Source organism: Strigops habroptila, chromosome 19, assembly GCF_004027225.2.
Source record: "Strigops habroptila isolate Jane chromosome 19, bStrHab1.2.pri, whole genome shotgun sequence".
In the NCBI taxonomy this organism is placed as follows: domain Eukaryota; kingdom Metazoa; phylum Chordata; class Aves; order Psittaciformes; family Psittacidae; genus Strigops; species Strigops habroptila.
Window position 1 is genome coordinate 76,502 of NC_044295.2, and position 20,480 is coordinate 96,981.

The window sequence follows — 20,480 nt, forward strand, 5'->3', positions numbered from 1 at the left end:
TACAGATTTGAAATACTCTTCCCAGGAAAATGAAAGCTGTTAGCAACATATATTTCTTTCCATGCTCACTGCAGGACCGGGTCATTGGAGAAAACTAAAAGACTTCCCTAACGTGCCTGTTCTTGTGTTTTTCTCCTCTGTTTTTTACAGGAATAGTACAGAAGAGTGAGTCTCAGTAAGCCAAAAAGCTTCACTTTGAAATGTGAGACCATCAAGAAAACTTTCCACCACCTAGGAGCATTCATTCTACTTGCCCTCAGATTATAACATCTGGGTGTGGAGAATGGGTTGTGCAGTGCAGGAATTACTGGCCAGTGGACAACTGACAAGTGCAGCTTTGATAAAAGCAAGAGGACAGAGAGGTGTCTCCTCCACTCGTTTCCCAAAGAATGAGATCCAGCTGTGCTTCCCCCCTCCTTCAACTGAGTCTCAGTCCCTGGTTAAATGAGAATGTTCTGTGCAATGGCATGGGATCCCCAAATATCCCTCCCGTGATGTGGTATATCCATCCTCTCTGATACTGGACAAGGCAATAGGCCATATGGCTTGGGATCAATAGTATAGAGCAGAGCTAGTTCCTTTGTGATGCCAATTTTAACTTACTTGGATGCTGTTCCATTGAGTGCTCAACATTGAGACTCATGGGAAGATTTCAACTCTAAAAGGATTAAAACCAACACGTAAGTAATGGTCTGTTCAATATGAAGTTCTTAGGTACTTAGTAGGTAAAAAAAATCAGGCCAATTAGCCCTACTTGCAGTACTATGCCTGTCATAAGCACTTTCATTCAGTTCAAGTTAACTTGAGCCAAAAATGGGATAAAAAGGAATAAGCCCATTAAAAGGCCTCTAGGTAGCCAAAAGGAAGGTCATAGTGGCCTCTAAAGAGCCAGTTAATGGCTAGATCTGCTCTGAGACAGTTCTCCTCCATCCTTTTATGAAGGAGAAATCGAAAATAGTTGAAAAAAAATGCCAAAAGGGCAACAAGGTAAAGATAAAGAGAGTGTAAGTGCACACTCCTCACTGCAACATAATTGTCCAAAGCACAGGTAAGTGAATGGATGAGGTGTCTGACTTCAGCAGATCCACACTCAAGAGCTGGAGAATATAGGTGAGATCTGACCTCTCATTAGGAGAACTTGATCACTTTGAAAATTCAGCCTATGGATGAGTCCATCTAGACAACCCAAACCAGCATCCTTATCCATTACATTGCCGATGAATTTTGGTGTGAGTTTAAGGATCTTTTCAGCACCAGCCCATCTCCACACAGGCATCCTGCTTGCTGGTTTATAGCCGTCACCAACACTGAGTAAATACAGCAGCTTGCTTATCTCAGAGACACTCCAGAGCTGCTCACAGTAAAAACTGCTGCTGTAGGAATAACCAGGACAAGCCCTGGAGCAGGCAAATACATTGCCAAGCACTGTAACAGAGCTCAACACCCGGACAGGTTGTGCTACATATATCTGTTTGGTGGCCAGGGCAGGGAATGCCATTCCCAAAACTGCTCTCTAAAACACAGCCAGAGAAACAAAACAGGTTGCTTATGTTGTGTTCAGCTTCAAGTGAACTAGAAAAATACAACTCAAAGTCAGGGCATCACAATCCTGTAATGGACTGTGCTCTTTTCCTCCAGGTCATGTTCTCTCCTGCCAGATGCCTGCATTATCTAGATGTATCTAACTCCCCTGTGCAGAGATTGTCACTTATGACTTGCAACTTTGAAGATGTCCCAGTTCCTGTGGTTCCTCAGTCCCTTTCAGAAGTGTTTCCTGTCATTAGTACAGCGCAGAACTGTGGGATGGGATGCACCTTGGGCACCAGGGCAGAGTGGTACACATGAGGCAAAAAGGTGATTGATAGTTTGATTGGCGGGGAGGGGAGGGAAAGATGCATAATTGGCACCATCACCCTGCATCCACCACCATAAAATAACTCCCTGCAAGGCAGCATACTGGAGAGGGGTAACTTCCCAGACCTCGGCTGAGTTCCTGCAATACATACACTGTAACAGAGGCAATTCCAGGTCTCCTGTGTACAGCAAGATTAAAACATGGTTAACATGCACTTGGACTCTCACATCCAAACTGTAGACCTGGGAGATGATGGACATGAGCTCCATTTGTTTGTAAACTGGTATTTCTGAGGCATAATTCTTGCATTGGGATGAGATTACTCAACAATATGTCTTTGAGTTCAAAGCAGAAAGGATTCAACCAGCACCCAGAGAACAGCACTGAAAATCCCCTGCTGCCAGAGTCATTTTGCCTTGGTGCAGGAACACGGCTGTCTCTGCTACATCAGGATCCAGTCTCTGGTTAGTTCCTTCCCTGATCCCTTAGTTCAAGCCCTCAGAATTTCAATTTTGCCACCCCCATGCATTTACATAAGTGCAAGTGAGAGATGGAGGAGGGGATGTTCCTGCAGACGAGAGTATAGGTTTTAGCTTGAGAGACATTTTTGACTGCTCCAGTGTTTCTGCTGTCCCCATGTTACCCCCACTCTCTGACCCTCCTTCCTGATTTGATACCTGACAAAACCTCTAGTTTTCACCCCTCATATAGGAGTCCTTCCTGGACTGGAGGATCTCAACATTGAGATAATAGGAGCACTGGACATTTTTGATGTTTGTCTTTGCCCTCACCCCACAGCAGAGAATCACATCTCTCCCTCCCTACTGCTTGCTTGTACTCTAGGACTTGTCTTGACCCTCTAGCACTGTCTTTACTGCTTGCAGCTGTAGACAACCTCTTCCTGCATGCATTGTTGGCATTCAACATAGCAACACCACTGCACTTGGCAGTGGCAAGAGAAGGTAACCAGCCGGCTCTGGGTGTTATAGCCTCGTCCACAGCACATGCTGTCACAGTTGCCTTCCCGAGAGCAGGTCCTCCCAGCAGTTCCCAGGGAGTATTTGCTGGGACGACAGAAACTAGGGGAATCTTCCACATACACCAGGTCAGTAGAGCGGGGTGAAGCAGAGTGCTTGGGTGAATGGCTGTGTCTCTGTGGGCCAGCCAGCTCCGAGTGTCCTACAGCATCATTGGTGGTGCTGAAGACCTTGACGGCATCATCATAGCGCAGCTTCAGCAGTCGTCCAATCTCATGGAAAGGCGAAAGCTGCTTCCAGCAAGTCCGGACAGCACATGAGCCAGAGACACCATGGCACTTGCATGTGGTTTTGAGACCATTTTTCACAGCCTGATGAGGAACAGAAGGGGTAGTCATTATCTGCCAGGACCATGAGCCTAGTTCTGGGTAGAGGCAACACCTTAGACTGCAGACAGACTGGAAGTACTTCAGTTTTATTGGTATTATTCAGTATTTATTGGTATTCTTATTTTATGGAGGAAAAACTAAAAAAATGAAACAAGCCAGAGGAATGGCTACAGAGTTGACTGATAAGCCAGAGAGTAGAGAGCCTGAATGAAGACAAGTAGCTGAATACTGAATAAATTCTTACTAAGCCTATTTGGAATAGCAGGAGTAATCAACCATAAAACTAAATATCTCCAGCACGGTGGATTCCTTGAGGTGTATTCAAATGAAGACAGTGGTCTAATTGAATAAGTAGCTGGACTCGGTAAATGGAAAACAGTAAGTCAGTAGCCTGTAAGTTACAGGCAAAAATTCTTGAACTGATGGTCTCCTGACCAAATGGTCTCCCTGACCCAAACAAGTGACATGACTAGCTCCATAGCAAATGATCAGCTGACTCAGAACTGATCTCAAGAGTGTCAGCTTCATGGGTCCCACCATCTCTGAAGCTTTAGCTGTTCTCAAAACTCCCTGTGTCTGTGGATTAATTCAGCCATTGAGTTTTACAGCTGTTACCATGCTGCACATTGCTGTCACTCAGCCCCTGATGCCACTAGAGGATACAGGAAGCTGCTCTATCACTCAACATGCAACTCCTCACCCCAGAGTTCAGGAATCTTTCCAGGGAGCTGTCAATGCTGTAAGGTCCATGACACACAGGTAGGCAGGTCTGGTTTGTGAGTAGGGGCAGTGAATAGTCCTCTCAGCCTTGGCTGAGGATGGCTTAGAAGACTTGCACTGAGTCCTAACTTCATTCTAGCCCTGCTAGTGCAGCTCCTCACCTTGATGCCAACATTGGTGTTGTGGATGTCCACCTTGGCCCGCAGGTCTTTGCCAATTCTCTTCTGACCCAAGAACTTTTTTAGGAACTTGGTGCTGTATTTGAGGTTGTCTCCACAGACTCCCCATTGCCAGGCCTTGCGGTTCTCCAGGTCTGGGGAGTCATCGCAGGTGCAGCGCTCCATGCGCCCAGCGCTGCACGCTCTGGCCAAGGAGTGGGTGAGAGCAGCAGAGGATACAGCGTAGAGGAAGGCAGTCTCCTTAAAACCTGCACAGGAGAAGGATTAGGAGAGGGTAGGAGCAGAAAAGGCAAAATAAGGTGTTCATCCACCCCATCAGCTGTCCTTAGTCCCTGAACTAAAATCAAGCACAATACCTAGAAATACAAAGAGACAAAACTCTTTCATTACCTGCACACCATTCCTAGCAGAGAAACTGAATATCATGTTTGGTGTAGTAAGACCCCAGCCTCACCTGGTGGCTGTGACTGATTCAATATGAAGACAGGAGACCACTCATGCATCAAGGGATGGGTGGCAACAGTCACGTAGTCCTGGGAGAATGTTGCAAAAAGCAACAGTCATGAAACTCCATTTGTCCTCATGCTCACCACAGAGCTGATAGGTGTGAAGAGAGACAGTCATTGAAACCATGTTGGGGCATAAAATCAGGAAATATTTAGTAGAGACCGAAAAAATATTTTAAAAATCTGACCTGTTATTTAAAGTATTTTTAATTGGGACTGTGTTAGCATGGTAGCATTTCATATGGAAAAATCACTTGTAGTTTGACCGGAAAGGTTCCATGTTGAAGGACGTCTTGGGCAAGAAGGACAACTCTTCTGCATGTATGTTGCATGGAGGGAAGCACATTGAAGCAAAAGAACATTCCACACTGGAAAATTCCAAATCGCCTTCCACGTCAGAAAGAAACAAATCTGTTTCCTCCCAAAAATGGAAGATAAAGAGAGAACCACAGAGACCTGATCTAGTCTTGCAGTTAGCCCTTTGAGCAGAGATTGGAAGGCACCTCTAGAATTCATCCAGCCCAACCTCAAATCTTTCCATCATTCTGTTCCCTCAAAGAATTCCCATCCAGCTGTAATAATAGATGAGACCACTGACTGCTGAGATCTGAGTGAGGTCACCATAAATCTGAGCAGAGAACGGTACAAAGAGTTCTGATAGCTATCAGTAAGAAGAATGAAAAATTGACTAATCATGAACGTAATAGAGAGGCTGCATTAGCAACTTCAAGATAGACTTCACAGGAGCTCTTTGGAATTACAGAATTTTAGAGGAAAGATCTAGCAACAGTATGGTTGTGGATGAGAGAGACAAGAAAATGTGGCGATCAAGGAGATCAATCAAACTGTTTCCTACCTCACCATTTTAGTTGCTCTATCACTGGGACAAGCAACTTGCAACTGAGCACTCTGGTTGATAATTCTCTATAAAATCTCTCAGGGTACTGGAGGAATAACAAAAAAATGACACTAAAACATACCAAAAGAGAGGAGAACATTTTGGAAACAATTTCCCATACCATATAAAGCTAGCAGTACCAGTCAGCTCCACGTACCCTGCTAAATCTGACTTTGTGGAATACCACACTGCTTCTGCTATTTCTGACCAGTGATGGTTTGGTTTCTTCTGTGGCACTCCATGTAATTACTGGTCAGGTTTCAACCCACTTGAAATCGGAGACCATTGCTTGTGGTCGGGCCACTGCAGACAGCAGTAACTGAAGATAACAAGCATACTTCCAAATCGTCTCCTTCTTCTCCTCCCACCAAACCTTTTATGGCAAAAGGGCAATGTCACCAGGCTGCCAAATGCTTGTCTGAAAAGTCAAAGATGATTCCTTCTACTTTGTCGTAAGGGATTGATCACCATATAATTGTTTAATTCACAAATCACATGAGTAAAGGAAACACTGAATGGTCCTTGTGGGAGAACAGTGAGCAACAGAGCAACTATTGAAGCTAGATTTTCAGTGATACATAGCATGAATGAGCAGCAATCAGCTCCAACAAGCATGGTTTGAGAGGATCTAAATAGAGGTTTCTCCATGAGTCCTGGGTATCTATCCTCCCACTATGTCAATGGAGCTCTTGTCACCACAACCAGTGGAGCCTGGAGCGGATTCCCGGGCTGTCAGGGTCTGTTTTAGGGATGAGTCACTCTCCTGACCCCATTGACTGTGTTGATAGTGACTAAATGAAATCTTAAACACACAGTGCAAGGGGAGAACATCTAAATGCAGATGACTTTCTTGGGCACTTCGATTGCAAACATCCATCAGAGTTGAATTTCAAGATGTTGAAGAAAACCAGCTCCCTCTGGTAGGACCTTGCACAAGTCCAAGTCTTCCCCTGAGTTCTCTGGAAATATTTCTTAGCTCAGCAGACTATAAATACAGAAAGATGCTTCCTGCAACGGCAAGACACTGCTCTGTGGTGTGGTGTGATCTAGACCACAAGGAAAACTAGAATAGAAGGAGTTTAGCCATATGGTGATTCTGCCAAAGGAAAGATGCTCAAGGTCAAAGATTTTACAATGCTACACTAAAGATTGTGGGAGTATTTCAGGCCAAGTGGAAGAGACATCTCTGAGGAAGAAAAAAAGAAGACAAACAGGAACAAAAATCCAAACCAAATCAACCAAAAAAGAGGAGCCCAGAGGCCTTTTTAAGGTCTTTAATACAATCTCCTGCTCAAAGCAGGGCTAACTCCAATGCCAAATAAAGTTGCTCAGGGCTTTGTCCAACTGAGTTCTCAAAATCTCCAAGAATGAGAGATGGAAATTCTGTATCTCTCTGTCAGTGGCCCGGTGTTGTACCACTCCTGGATTCTTTGTCACATCAAAAAAATCACTGCTTGAAGGTCAAAAAACCTAACCAACATGAAGTAAAGAAATGGATTAATGGAAGGATTTTTTCTGAGTGGCCGGATTTGAGCTGTCTTTGCTATAGGTATTTATTTCCCCAAATATCCATGTTGTTTGAGATTAAATACTTCTTACCTGACTCTAGCAGCAATTGACTGCCTTTATGGCACACCTTGGAAACCAAAAATTTGTCATTGCTTTTTATAAAGACGCCAACTGCCACTGTGCAACAAGATGGCTTGAAATCTCTCTCCAGAATATGTTCAAATCTATTTCCATGGATTTTTAAAGAAACGGATAAGGAACAGAGGAGGATTTTGCATGGACCAGTGAAGAGTAACATCCTTCAGTCACAGAAGGATTGTAGGTTATGCAAAAGGAGTTTCCAATTGTATCCAGAGGAGTGTTAATATAAAACAAGAAATGGTGCAGACTGTGAAAATAAATCTGGCATTTCAAAATCCAGAAAGCCTTGGCTTTTTTTTTTTTTTTTTCCCTTTACTTACTAAAAGTATTTAAATAGAAGAAAAAAGATGATGGCATCTCTAGAAGCAGGAAAAACATTTGTGATCTGAATCAGATATCACAGGTTTTCAGTTGTGACTGCAAGTTAAGTGTGGTTTTTCACCTACTACAAAAATGAACCATCTCGCTGAGGCATGACCTTTTTTCCCCTCTTGCACTTATAAAACCACCAAACACACTTAAAAAGTGTGTGGTTTTCCTCACGGTTTCTCCAACACCATGGCAAAATCAAATGATTTAATCATTTCTAAAACTCTTCATCACTATTTGGGTGAAAGGAGCATAGTCCATTGTCTGACCAACAATTTCCAAGGCAGCAGCAAAACGGCAGTAGGAATACGTGAGGAACAGATCAAAAGTGCCAGCTGAAAGTGTTCATGTTCTTTGTGAAGCCAGCCTGTTTGAAAGGTAAAGGAAAATGAGAGCTAATAGTTGCTCCCAGCCAACTGCCCTTTCCTATAGGAGATGCACGCAGCATACTTTTCTGTATTAAATCATCATTTGATCCTTAAGATTGTGTAATAAAAGTTTTCAAACACTTATCCTCATCTGCCAAAACAGGTTTTAAATTACAGGTGATATTTTATTTTGTCAGTCAGGAGTCCATGGAAATGTTAAGGCATGCCACTAGGAGATAATGAAATGTTTTCCAGCTATTTGAAGATGAGGATTATTCAATTGTCATTTTCAAGTTCTTTGAGGTTGATGAAGGTACAGATGTCAGAAAGACACTCAAAATGATCACAAACTGCTGCTTCTACAGTGTGCTAAAAAAACCACAATAGAGCCTTGCAATGAAGTAAATTTGATGTTGTATCTGCTGGTTACTAAAATATAAACTTAGTATTTAATAAAATCTGATAATTTTAAACGGAAATGGTAAAAAGTCACAATCCCAATGGTAATTAAAGTTAATATTTTCATTTCATCAAAGTTAATATTGGCTTATTCAGGCTCCTTTTTGAAAAAACTAAGTTACTAAACATTATCAAAGGTCTGAAACTCAATAATACTGAAGACTGAAACAGTAAATGCTACTAAACATTAATGAAGAGCAGAAATGGCAACAGGCAGCCACGTGTTGTTTGGATGTAGGCAGGTTTAGCAAAGTGTATATGCATGTCCTGGGAGCTTTCATGAAGAAATTGTTTCAGGGTCTGTCTTCATTCCATTTTTCTCAAGTTCTTACAATTTGAAGGATTTATTATGCTCCCTCCTACCTCAAATAGAGAATTTATAGGACATTTTCTTCCTCTAAAGCATTTGATGAAAGAGAAGCCAGTGGATTTTCTGTCCATTCTGGCTGAACTTCTGCAGAAACACCAGAAACACCATAAATGTGAAAGAGTCTTAGGAGATATTTTTCAACATGCACTGAAATGCCTTAATGATAATAAATAGCTTTTTCAAACAGAAAATTAGGATTAAATTCTGTATCTGAGAACAGCAGAGATTTACATACAGTGATATCCTAAGAGCTAAAAGAAGTCTTCTCTTAAAATGACCCTTGACATAAAGCACGAACCCTTATTTTTTCACAGTTTCATCCCCATTTGCAAACCAAGGAAGATGGTCAGTCTAGGAAACTCTGATCTTGGACCAAAATCCACAAGCTAAGGCTGTGAATTTCATTCTACTTTTGAATCTGTGATAAACTGTGCAGAAAAGATGAGGATAAGATATATTTTGTTACCAAAGGGCCCAACTGTACAGCTGCCATTCCTAGGTAAAACAGATGATCCGCACTTCCTGGTTCCTGCCCCACTTTGCTTAATTTGAGATCATATGGTCCCAGCCTGGTTTGGGTTGAAGGCACCTTAAAGCTCATCCAGTTCCAATCCCCTGCCACGGGCAGGGACACCTTCCACTAGACCAGGTTGCTCCAAGCCCCTGTGTCCAACCTGGCCTTGAACATTGCCAGGGATGGGGCAGCCACAGCTTCTCTGGGCACCCTGTGCCAGCACCTCAGCACCCTCACAGGGAAGAACTTCTGCCTAAGAGCTCTTCTCGATCTCTCCTCCAGCAGGTTAAAGCCATCGCCCTTGTCCTGTCCCTACAGGCCCTTGTGCAAAGCCCCTCTCCAGGTTTCTTGTAGCCCCTTTAGGCACTGGGAGCTGCTCTAAGGTCTCCCTGTGGCCCTCTTTTTTCCAGGCTGAACAATATGTATATTCCAAGGGCTACAGCAGCAAGTGGGATTTTATACTGCAAACAAAAGACTACCTTGTACCTCGCTTCAGCAGGCTGGTCCGTCCCTCCAGGCTGCAGTTCCAGCGCTCGCTGCGGAACTGGTACTGGCACTCCATGACTCCGAGCCGGATGGCATCCCGCAAGGTCTCTGCCAAGCCAGGCTCCCTCCGGCACAGCCTCTTCTGCTTGCGGGACAACTTCAGCAAGTCGCACTGCTTCATGTGGACCTTCCCCTGGGCAGAGTTTGTGGAGGGTCCCAGGGATGGGAAGTGGGTCAGAGCTTCTTTTCCGGTCAAGCTGAAAGGAAGCAGAAAAGGCAGTGAGTGATGGAAGATGGCAATCCTGGAAGAGAAAAGGTGATCAGAGGGAAGGATACTCAGAAAGCTGCTGTTCAGGGTTCATTACTGGCTCAGAAGACTAATCAATACAGATTGATTAGATCTAGTATCCCATCTCCACCACACACCAAGCCAAAGATTAACACTGTGGGGAGAAAGAAAAAATGCACTTGTGTTGTCACCAGCAACCTCGGGAGGGAAGCTTTCTTGACTCCATGAAAAGGACATGTTTACACCCTGCAGTTTTGTTCTCTTCACAGAACATTCACCATCTCATACAGAGATTTGGTTTATTCAGTGATGCTAAATTCTGAAAGCATTAACCACATCCTTCCAGGGTTTGGTGGGCACTGGTACCATGCTACTAGACATAGCTACAGAAGACCAACAGGGAGACATTATCAATGACCACCTTTCTAGGGCAAACACAACTTTTGCTGGAAAACATTTCTGTGCTAAAAAAATACAGGAAAGCTCAACTAAAAGTGTGTTTCCAAATGCCACAGCAATGCACTTATATGTGTTTATATGTAATTCAGCTGAAAAATGTCACAAATTTGAGACAAATGGTTTCACTCTTCATGGCAAGAGAATATTTTTCTTGCAAAATTTATCTCTCTTAACATCTTTGAGATGCTTGAAATCACAGAGAAATTAATTTACTCTGATGCAAACAACCTGGGAACAGTCCTGCATTTGCACAACACTGATCAGGAGTGCCTCTCCTTATTACCAAACAGGTGAGAATTGGAGAGTGCCTCAACCCCCACCAGGAAAATACCAAAACCAGATAGAGTAATGGAAACATCCTAGAACCTTTACTTTTGGACACATCTCAGCCCCAACATTAACATTTTCAAACTACACCTTCCCTCCTCCAAGCACTGTTGTTTTCTTTGCAAGTCCACAAGCACTTCAACATGGACAAACAGATGAGCCAGTTCCTTCTTGTTCCTCTCTCCCAGTCAGGCAAACCGGGCTATGCTGCTCCGCAAAGTGAGTGTGGGAGTCAGACCAGGAAGGCTAGATAGGGAGGGATGCAAGCAGGAGCAATCTCTGAAGCACATCTACAAAGACTATCCGGCTGTGGCACCCCCACCAGCAGTGCAGCGACTCCCCATCACCTTTCCTGCACAGTTCAGTGTTTGAGTAAACCAAGCCAGATGGAGATGGACACTAGGTAGTAAGCTGGTACAATGCAAAAGAAGCAGTTCCCCACAGCAGTGTAGGAAGTGAGATTCTCCACCTCTGCACCATTATTGGGTTCCTTGTAAAAGCATGGCTCTTTCACAGTGCAAGCACTGCAGCTGCAATTTTAGTCCTCCACATACTTTATAGACATCTGTCTCTGAGTTAGATGTCTAGATCTCTCTGTAGTCAATCCAGTCTACCCAGGCATGGGGATTATAGCACAATTCAGCTGGCCTAACCCCACAACACTTCTGCATTCATTCTCATAGTAGCCTACAACCTCCAGAGGCACTCACACATCCATAATTAGGAACAAGTTCCTACAGAGATCAGGATTCATTCCGTAAGATCAGTGCACAGACACAAGTCTCAAAACTAGCGTCTCACATAACTTTCAACTTAGGTCAGTACGCAGAGAAATAAAAGGAGTTGCCCAAGGTCATGCAGTTGACCAGTGGCAAAGCTGGGAGCAGAAGCCACTCTCAAAGTCACAACGGACACAACTAAGATTACTCATAAGAGCAGATCCTTGCAAGCTCTGACTGTAACCGTGTTTCATTAGGGTAAAACTACCATAGGATCAGATCAAGATCACAGTATGAGAATATTCTTACAAGATTAAATATAAAATATGCAGATATTTGCAGTTAGGCAAACTGCACGTCGTTTTTAGATGATTTAGAGTTTATTATCTACAGATCATATGGCAAAAAAAAAAAAAACTCTTTGAATTAATGCACACCTGCTAGCAATCTGAAAGAACAATACAGATCTCCAACTTTTATTTCTCTCTCCTTTTCTGTCTAAGCACTTTGCTAAATTCATCTATTTCCTTTAATCTCCTTCCAGCCACATTCCGGCTGCTTAAGAGACTTTTAATGAGAGCCTGTTCCTGTGCAGTGCCCAGTGTCCTCTGGATCTGAAAGGTCTTAAAAATCCCTAAAAATATGCCTTTTCTACCTCTCCCAAGTAAGGAGAAAAATCAAAGGGAGCCACAACAGAACTCCATATCTGGTTTCACGGGCCTTTCATGTTCCACGGAAATATCTACACCCCACAGATAACTGCAACAAGCATTCAGGAAAGGTGAAAGAGAATATGGGACAATGACAGATCAAATCAAGGCCACTGCAGTGCACAATAGGTCCTCAGCTCTCCTTTCTCCCTGGCAACTCAGTGGAATAGAGTTTTAATCCTTTCAGAAGCAACACTATTTCATCCGCAATATTCATCCCTGGACAAATGGATGGCCAGCAGCAGTGCTGTAGTGTCTTGACTGAACAGAATGATCTTCCATGCTTTGTACCACCCACTGTCTACAGCGAAGGTGGCAAAAATCCCAAAGAAGCATCTTGGGATAAACTATTGATCTCAAAGGTTTTTTACTTTTCTCCATCAAAGTTGTCATTTCAGACCCTCTCTATACCTGTTACCCTCCAAGTTTTCTGTCAAGCTTTCTGCTCCTCATAAAGAAAAATAGCTTGAATTCAAAACTCAGGTGAGGTTTGTGAGAGGTTATGAGTTGGAATCCTTTGAAATGAGCTTTTCTGCTTGCTGCAAACCCTTTTTGGGAACAGCAACAGATGATGTGTTCAGATATAGACTCACTTTAAAAAAAAAAATTCTCCTGAAACTCCACAGAGAACAGCATATAAAATTCTTATACCGGAAGAAATGGCTGGTTTGGGATGAGAGGTATGGTATGAAGATTTAGCTGGGAACCATTGCAGTCAGTGCCTGTGCACCAGTTGACTTGGGTCACTCTAACTGCACTGGGTTCTTCCTCCTTATGTGCTTCGGGCTCACACAGGCTGCACGTATTTGGTTTATATCCTTCCTTCCTGGGAACTGAAGATAAGCAAAAAGCATCTGTGAAAAGCCTTTACCTATTCAATGCATCTGTAGCCACACATCGCCTCTGCTGTGACAATCATTACAGACTCCATCTTTTCAAGTCTCATGTGAAAGCTGCCTTGCTTCTCCATTTCTGCTCTCTTTCTGCTAATACACTCTTTAAATATCCCAGTATTCTGTGTGTCTGAGAATGAGAATGCAAAGGAAGATGCTGTAACAAACCCTCCTGATACACTGTACTTTGAGGAAGGATTACGCCGCCTGAAAGTAATATAAGCATTTGATTTATCAGCTCAACAGGAAAAGAAGAAACATCTTCAGAAATCTTTCCAGAGTCAGAACTGGACAGCAGAGTCCCTCTTTGTAGTAGGTTTATCAGGGAAACGCTTCAATAACAAACAGTTACCAAAGAAAACATAAGAATGTAGGCAACTGGGCTAACTGGACGAAACCCAAATCTTACTCAACATCTCTAGAAGGATACAGGGAAGGTGAGGACAGTGTTTTTGAAGGCACCCTTATTTACATTAAGATGTCGTTTGACATATAAAGCTATTTTCATAACTATGAAAGCCCAAGCTTCAATAGACCTGCAAGTTGTGTTGTTTTTACTCTCTAAGGCCCCAAGAATTCTTCCATCATGAAATGAGCAACAGTTGTGTCACTGACTTTGATGGGAGCAGAACTAGCTCCAGAGGACACAGGTAGGCTGAATTAAGAGGAGCTGTGAAGCCAGACAGCACATCATGTGAAATTCCAGGAAGCCTGGCGCCTCTGTACCTACCACAGGTATTCAAGGATGAGTTACAAAGGAAGGCTCCAGCAGATCTGGCTCCCCACATTGCACAGGCCAAACTGGCCCATGAATGAGACATGTTGCAGCCTGCTCCGTGGAGGTCTCTCCAGGAGAAGACTTTAATCAAGTTTGTGGCTCCTGCCTACCCAACAACCTCCTACCCGAGGTGGGTCTCTTCTGAATTCTGCCCTGACCTAACTCTACGTGGAGATCCTCTTACACTCTGTGAGGACCTCTTTGCACTCCAGCACATCCTAAACTACTTTTCACTTTGTGAAACACAGCCCCTAAGAAGGCAACAGGAGGCTGAGAGCTTTTAGCGAGGTCTAGAGAGATTCCCACCCAAGGAGTTGTACATCCTGAAAGCAAAAGCATGGCTAGGATGAGGAGGGAATACCTTACAGGAGCTGCAGCACAGGGGAGATTGAAGCAAAGGTGAAAACAAAATAAGCACGAAGGAAGTCAAGACGTGTACACTGTCTGTGTAGCAGGGAGACAGTTATTCCTGGATTCCTGCATCTAATGAGCCAGGCAAGTTGAACGTCATCTGAAAAACAGCCGGACCACATTTTGTGCAGAGCTTATTTTCTCCCCCTCTCCTAAAAGTAGGCTGTAATGTACCCCTCTATGGAGCCAGCATTGGCAGTTCAAGGTCTGTTCAAGCATAGCCAGCGCACTGATACCAGACAGCCAACAACCCCAGGTACTGGGAATGTGGTCTTCCAATGTCTGCCCACAGCTGCCATTATTTCTCCAGTGTAAGGCTGTGTGAAGTATGGCAAGACTTCATTTTGTATATTTATAGGTGATCTGCATCTTCGCTGGGCCCTTGGACCATTTCTGCTGGACTACCATGTGCACTTCTTGCCTTACCTTTGTCCTGCTGGAATCAAACTTGGCATTTTTCACTGCTTTCAGACAGCAGTATTTCACCTTTGCCAAAGCCACTGTACACAACAGGAGGGGCTCAGGTCCTCTCATTGCAGATTGGCACTCAAAAGCCTCCTGCACTTTTTATTGTATCTTTGGAGGTTTCCTTAAGTGTTTGGAAAGCAAAGATCTGGCTCATGTGCAGAAGTCTCTCCTATTTCACAAAACTTAGAGGTGGACTGCTGCACCAGGGCCTAAGGTCTCCTCTAACTCAGTAGTAATTTGGATGCGAGATACTTCCAAAATAAGCTGTATCAGGGATTCAAACCAGGACTTCTAGATACTGAAGTTCCTCTCTGCCTATGGGATCCAATTTGTATTTGAAAGAACCCATGGATCACATTATTAATCACCACCACACACCCAGTGAGTTCTTAGACTTTGATTTCCCTCTTGTCATTTTTAAATGCAGAGGTGAGAATATGTAGGGCACCCCTGTGACAAACTCCTCAAGGAAAATACCGTGAAGAAGTGAAGCTACAGCCTCAGATCCTGAGCTATGCACCATCAAGAGGCAGCACACCCAGATTTCATGCCCAGAAAGCAGCTTATATCAAACAGATCATTGTCACAAGATGAAGAATCAGTCAGGTTGCTTTAACAGCTTGAGCAATAGTCAGTGACCACTTTGTGTTAGTTATCTGAAAGGAGAGCACAGAGACATTCACTTCCACTAAGTACAACCATGTGCACATGTCCCTGTAGCTGGAAAGACAAACACTCACCGCAACCAAATTCATTTGTAGAGCATCTGTACGTACACACCACGAATGACCAAGAAAGGTAGAGTCCTCTCCTCGCAGCAGGTGCTTAGATATGAGTTAGGCTAAACAATACAATTAACTAACTTAAAATCCGTTTGTTTTAAGGAAGGTTTGCAGCAGAAATGAAACACCAATCATTGCCCTATGTAAGCAGTGCCAAGCAAGCAGATGCTTGCCAGCAAATGTAGGAAGAAGTGTCTGGCACCTGACGGGAGGGTCCGTAGAGAGGGACCAAGACCCTCCAGATCTGTCCCGAGTGTTACCGTTTCTCACAGCAGTGAGAACGTGTTGATATTTGTGGCTCTTCTACGCTCACTGGGAATTGAGCGCTAACAGCTCTGGTTAGCACAAGAGAGTCTGAAAAACCTCTCCGAGAAGCAGCTTACTAAGAAAACAAACCAAAACCCATCTTCATGGGAAATTCTGCATTGACCCAACCTGTTAAAAACGCATCTTTGCCTTTAAACCAAGCAAACTGAAATGTGAGGGGAGGACACGCACACAGGGACAGTCGTGTCTAGGTTTATCTTGCACCATATCGCGGCTGAAGCATTCGTTCTGCCTCCCTGTGCCCCAGCGCACTCTCGGTCCCTTGGCTGGCTTTGAGCCCTGCAGCACCCACATGTCACCCAGACCTCTTTGCTGAGCCCGGGCTCCCTCCTTCCACCTTCTTCCCTCCAGGGAAGCAGCCTGGAGAGAGATATCAAAGCCTGCAACTAGCCGGGGCTAATTCGCATCCTGAACAGAAACTGAGCATAGTTCAAGGAAGCAAGTTTTGACCCCGGTTGCTCCCGGCTCAGAGCATCTTCCAGCCCGTTCCTCCGTCCCGCTGTCCACACGTTGATCTTTCCTTGCCCCGTTTCTCCGCGGTGCTCACACCCACCATCCTCACCCCTTTCTCCCACCCCTTTCGAACCCCACAACTCCCCGCCGGACACCGCTCACTGGGACCCGCGCAAGGGCGCAGCAGCCCTTGGAGCCTCCGCGCCTTCTCCCAGCACAGCATCCGCCGACCCTTCGCGCTCCCCTCCCCGGGTCCCCGCAGCGCTGTCCCACGGACACTCCGCGCACCCTCCCCGGGTCCCTGAGCGGAGGCGGTGCCAGGGGCCGAGTCCCGCGGGCGGTGCTGACCCGAAGTAGGCGGCGGCGGGCGGCAGCGGGAGGAGGAGGAGGATGAGAAGGAGGAGGATGATGATGAGGATGCGGCAGAAGGCGCAGGGCATGGTGCCGGGCGGTGCCGTTCCGCAGCTCGCTGCACGGCTGCCCGGCGCCGCGGCTCTTTAAGCGGGAGGCGGGGCGGCCCCCTCCTCCCGTCCCGTCCCGTCCCACAGCTTCGGGCACCCCCGGGGCTCCCTGACGACCCGCTGGCCCCCCGAGCCCTCAGGGTCTCTGTGCCGGGTCGCGTCCCATCAGGTCCCTCCATTCTTGCGGGCGCGGGGGGCAAGCACTGGCAGTCTCCATAGCAGCTTCGGGATACTCGACGGTGCCATGTGGAATAATATATAGGGAACATCCTGCTGCCAAGGTTTACTGCTGCCTTTGGCAGCTGCGGGCACCTGGTTGTGCAGCTAAACTGGTGTGTTAAGGAAAAGATGAAGAGGCACCTGCAATGCCTGGGCACCCAGCACTCACCTAACCCATTCCTGCTTCTGCCTGGGCTCACTGCCAATAGGTCTAATGTTCATGGACATATCAGGGAGATCCCACTGCATGGAGCATGCTCCCACAGACACATACAATCAAACGTGCATTGCACAAGCAGACATCTCCTAGAAATGTTGGTGGAAAGGACCCTTTGGAAGTCTCTAGACCAACCTCCTGTCCCAAGGCAGATTATTGTTAAACCTAGATAAACATGGTTGTGTCTTTGTCAAGTCCTGCAGACCTCCAAGGATGCAGATGCCCACACCTTTCTGGGCACTTGTCCTACGGATGCACAACCCTCCAGGGTAGGCACTGTTTAATGCCCAGCCTGATCCTCTCAAGTGCAATTACACACACTTTCACAGAGAAACTCAGCAACAAATTTCCAGAACCCAGTGTCCATTGAGATAAACGTTAGGAAGGTTCAATCCCCATGTTCTGAAAACACTCCAATAAAATCACAGGACTATGGAGACCCATGCCTGGTAGTGCTCCAGACAGGCAGGTAGCCAAATGAAGCCAATCCGGCAAAGCAATAAATGAGAATGGCAGCTTTGCTGAGCTGGTGGTGCTCCGCTGCCTTTCACACCCGCCTTCATAAGGTTTGCTTTGCAAACACTGTAGAGGTGTGTGCAAGGTTGTGAAATGCAGCATTTCCCAGTCACACTTAGGGAACTCCAGCTGAACCTGTAAGTGCTCCCATCCCTTCAGCTGTATCCTCAAATGTCTCACGATGGGGAGGGTACACCAAGACCTGTTCTCTGTTACTGACACCAGTGTTGATCTCCAGGGTCTGCTTGGGCTGCTTCTTTTTGTTTTCCTACACATGGCACTTTCCCAGGGCAGAGCATCAGTATAACCTGCCTGGATGACAGAGGTGAGCTGTCGCACCTCCTGCCTGCACAACCCTGCTGCAATGGCATTAAGTCTTCAGCACGGGGGACAACATGAGTGTCATCTTTTCCCCAGACCTCTCTTTCTTCTTGGCTTATTGGGAAGCCACTGTAGCAGGGCCTTTTCCCATAATTTTTGTTTAGGGCACAAGGTGTGAGAGAACCAAGCATGGGGAGGGACGGTGCCTCCTGCAAGGAGTGAGGAGTGCTTTTGTAGAGATGCTCTTGGGGGAAAATGCAATGAACCAACAGGAGCTGATCAGTGCAGAGCTGGGTCGGAAGGAAGATAAAGTGAAGAGTAAGTTGGTGTCTGAAGCAGAGAGGAAAGTATCAGGAGAGATGTTGGGCAGGGCAAGTTGGTGGTGGAGGTGGGCATGAAGCAAGCTATGAAGCAGGGATATGGGTGGCTTAGCACATGGGTCAGGTAATGCTTTGTGCTGACAGAAGGAATGGAAAATGTTTTGCCAGAGGCAGGGCTGAGGCTCAGATATGTTGAGGACTTTGGAGGAGAAGGGCTTAATACATCTGAGGAAAGGAAAGTAGTTGGAAGTAGGAGAGTAGCAAGGGCACCTGAGAGGGTCTACCTGTGTGGGTGAGAACACTGTTTTAACAAACAGCTCTACTTGCTCCACTGCATAGTGCAAGGCCAAGGATTAGGCTTTGTCATGGAGTTCATAAGCCAGTAAAACCCATAAAAGACTGGAGAAAGAAGAACAGTTGTTTTCTGTCCTGGCATGTTGCCTTATCCAAGTTCCTGGTAGGGATGCTTCAGGACTCTACATTGTAGGTCTAGCTCCAGTTACATTTATTTATTTCAGAGCTGATTTGATCTGTGCTGGTTTGAAAGCACTTTTAGGGACATTTGCTACAATGGCCCTATTTCTGCTAATCCAAATAGTTTTTTGGGTCAACTGCTTGTTGCTCTATTGACTCTTCTATAGACATTCAGGTAAGTATCTACATTAGTAGTTATTTCATACCTACAGTTTACATAGTTTTTTTTATCTATGGCATTTCAAGGACCTTTTCACTGAATTTCAATTGCCACCCAACTTTCTTTAATTCACAAGAAAAAGGCATATACTGTAAGATTTTGGAGGAAAGTTATTTTGAGAGATTCAAGACAAGCAAAGATCTTCTCTCTCACAGCAGCATCAGTAGACTTATTTGGACTGCACCAAACATCCTATCTCCAGTTCATGGCATGTCTTGATTGTGCCTCGACTGCTCAAGTAGCAAGTGATCATTTCCTGTGATTAGGAATCACAACCGTGGGCAGCTTGGCAACTGCCTAAGAATTGCATTCATCCTTTTGACAGACCCCAGAACTTCTACCTGAAGAGTCGTAGCCCTCCTTTAGAAATGCCATCATTCACCACCTTTGGTTATCTTCATCACATTTCCCTGCTCTGATTCTCCTTTTTTGTCAATAAGGAGAGCAGAATAGCATGTATACCAGATATGTTTCCTGTCTTGGTCTCTTGCAGTAATTGCTGATGTTCTGTTCTCCATTGTGACCATCCAGGAGATCTGAGATGATAATTTTATAGAAGGCTGTACTTAATTAAATGCTTATTGTCTATTGGAAACTCATTGTCCATAAAGAGAAAGTGGTAAATTAGCTCAGATGTAGACACTCACATTGTAGACATCCTCCTAGCATGAGACAGATCTCTCCTCCCATGCCCCATTGTGTTGCAATATCCTGGGAAAACGATGGTTTTCCCAGCAGCTTTAGGCTGGGAAATAAGGAGTAAATAAATCCTCAGCTCACCACAGGTAGTATTCTGGAGCACTGACTGCTTCTATCTTGACCTCAGCATTACTCTGTTGTTTTACTAACACTCAACTGATCGTGTATTATCTGGATGGCTTATGTTCTTCCTTAGCTCATGCCAGCAGGAATGGCAAGAAACAGCAACTATTGTCTATAAGCAGTGTGATTTCATGGAACTTCAAGCTGAGATCCAGACACAGGTCAGTCCTCCTCCCATCTCAGATAGGAGTACAATAGAACTAGGAAAGGGTTGGAGAATTACAGCAATATTGATCAAAGGACAGAGAAGGGCATCTGTAGAAGGTGCTGCTGAGTAGGCTGGGATACTTTACTTTGGAAAAGAGACAATTGATGGGGATACAATAGAGATCTTCCAGACCAAGTGGCTGATAGAAGGTGAGAAAGAACTTACAATTATTGGGGCATTAAATTAAGCCAGCTGGTTGCTTTAAAAGTAACAAAACCAAACCCAAAATGCACTTGATGCCATTCTTCAACATAGCCAAGATACCATCACCAGGAGCTGTGGGACTGCAGGCTACACCATGTCACAGAAGCCAAACATTTGCATGCAATTCAAAGAGAAACCAAGT

At 45.0% G+C, this 20,480-nt stretch overlaps 1 protein-coding gene across 1 annotated transcript; it reads right to left on the reverse strand.

Annotated features, from left to right (window-relative positions):
* Positions 1 to 2,716: 2,716 nt before the first annotated feature.
* Positions 2,717 to 16,739, reverse strand: WNT9B (Wnt family member 9B; the record flags this gene model as incomplete). The annotated part of the gene is made up of 4 exons (XM_030508864.1): positions 2,717 to 3,203; positions 4,103 to 4,368; positions 9,741 to 9,997; positions 16,705 to 16,739. Coding segments are annotated over 4 exons (1,035 nt in total), but the record flags the coding sequence as incomplete, so codon positions are not given.
* Positions 16,740 to 20,480: the final 3,741 nt, after the last annotated feature.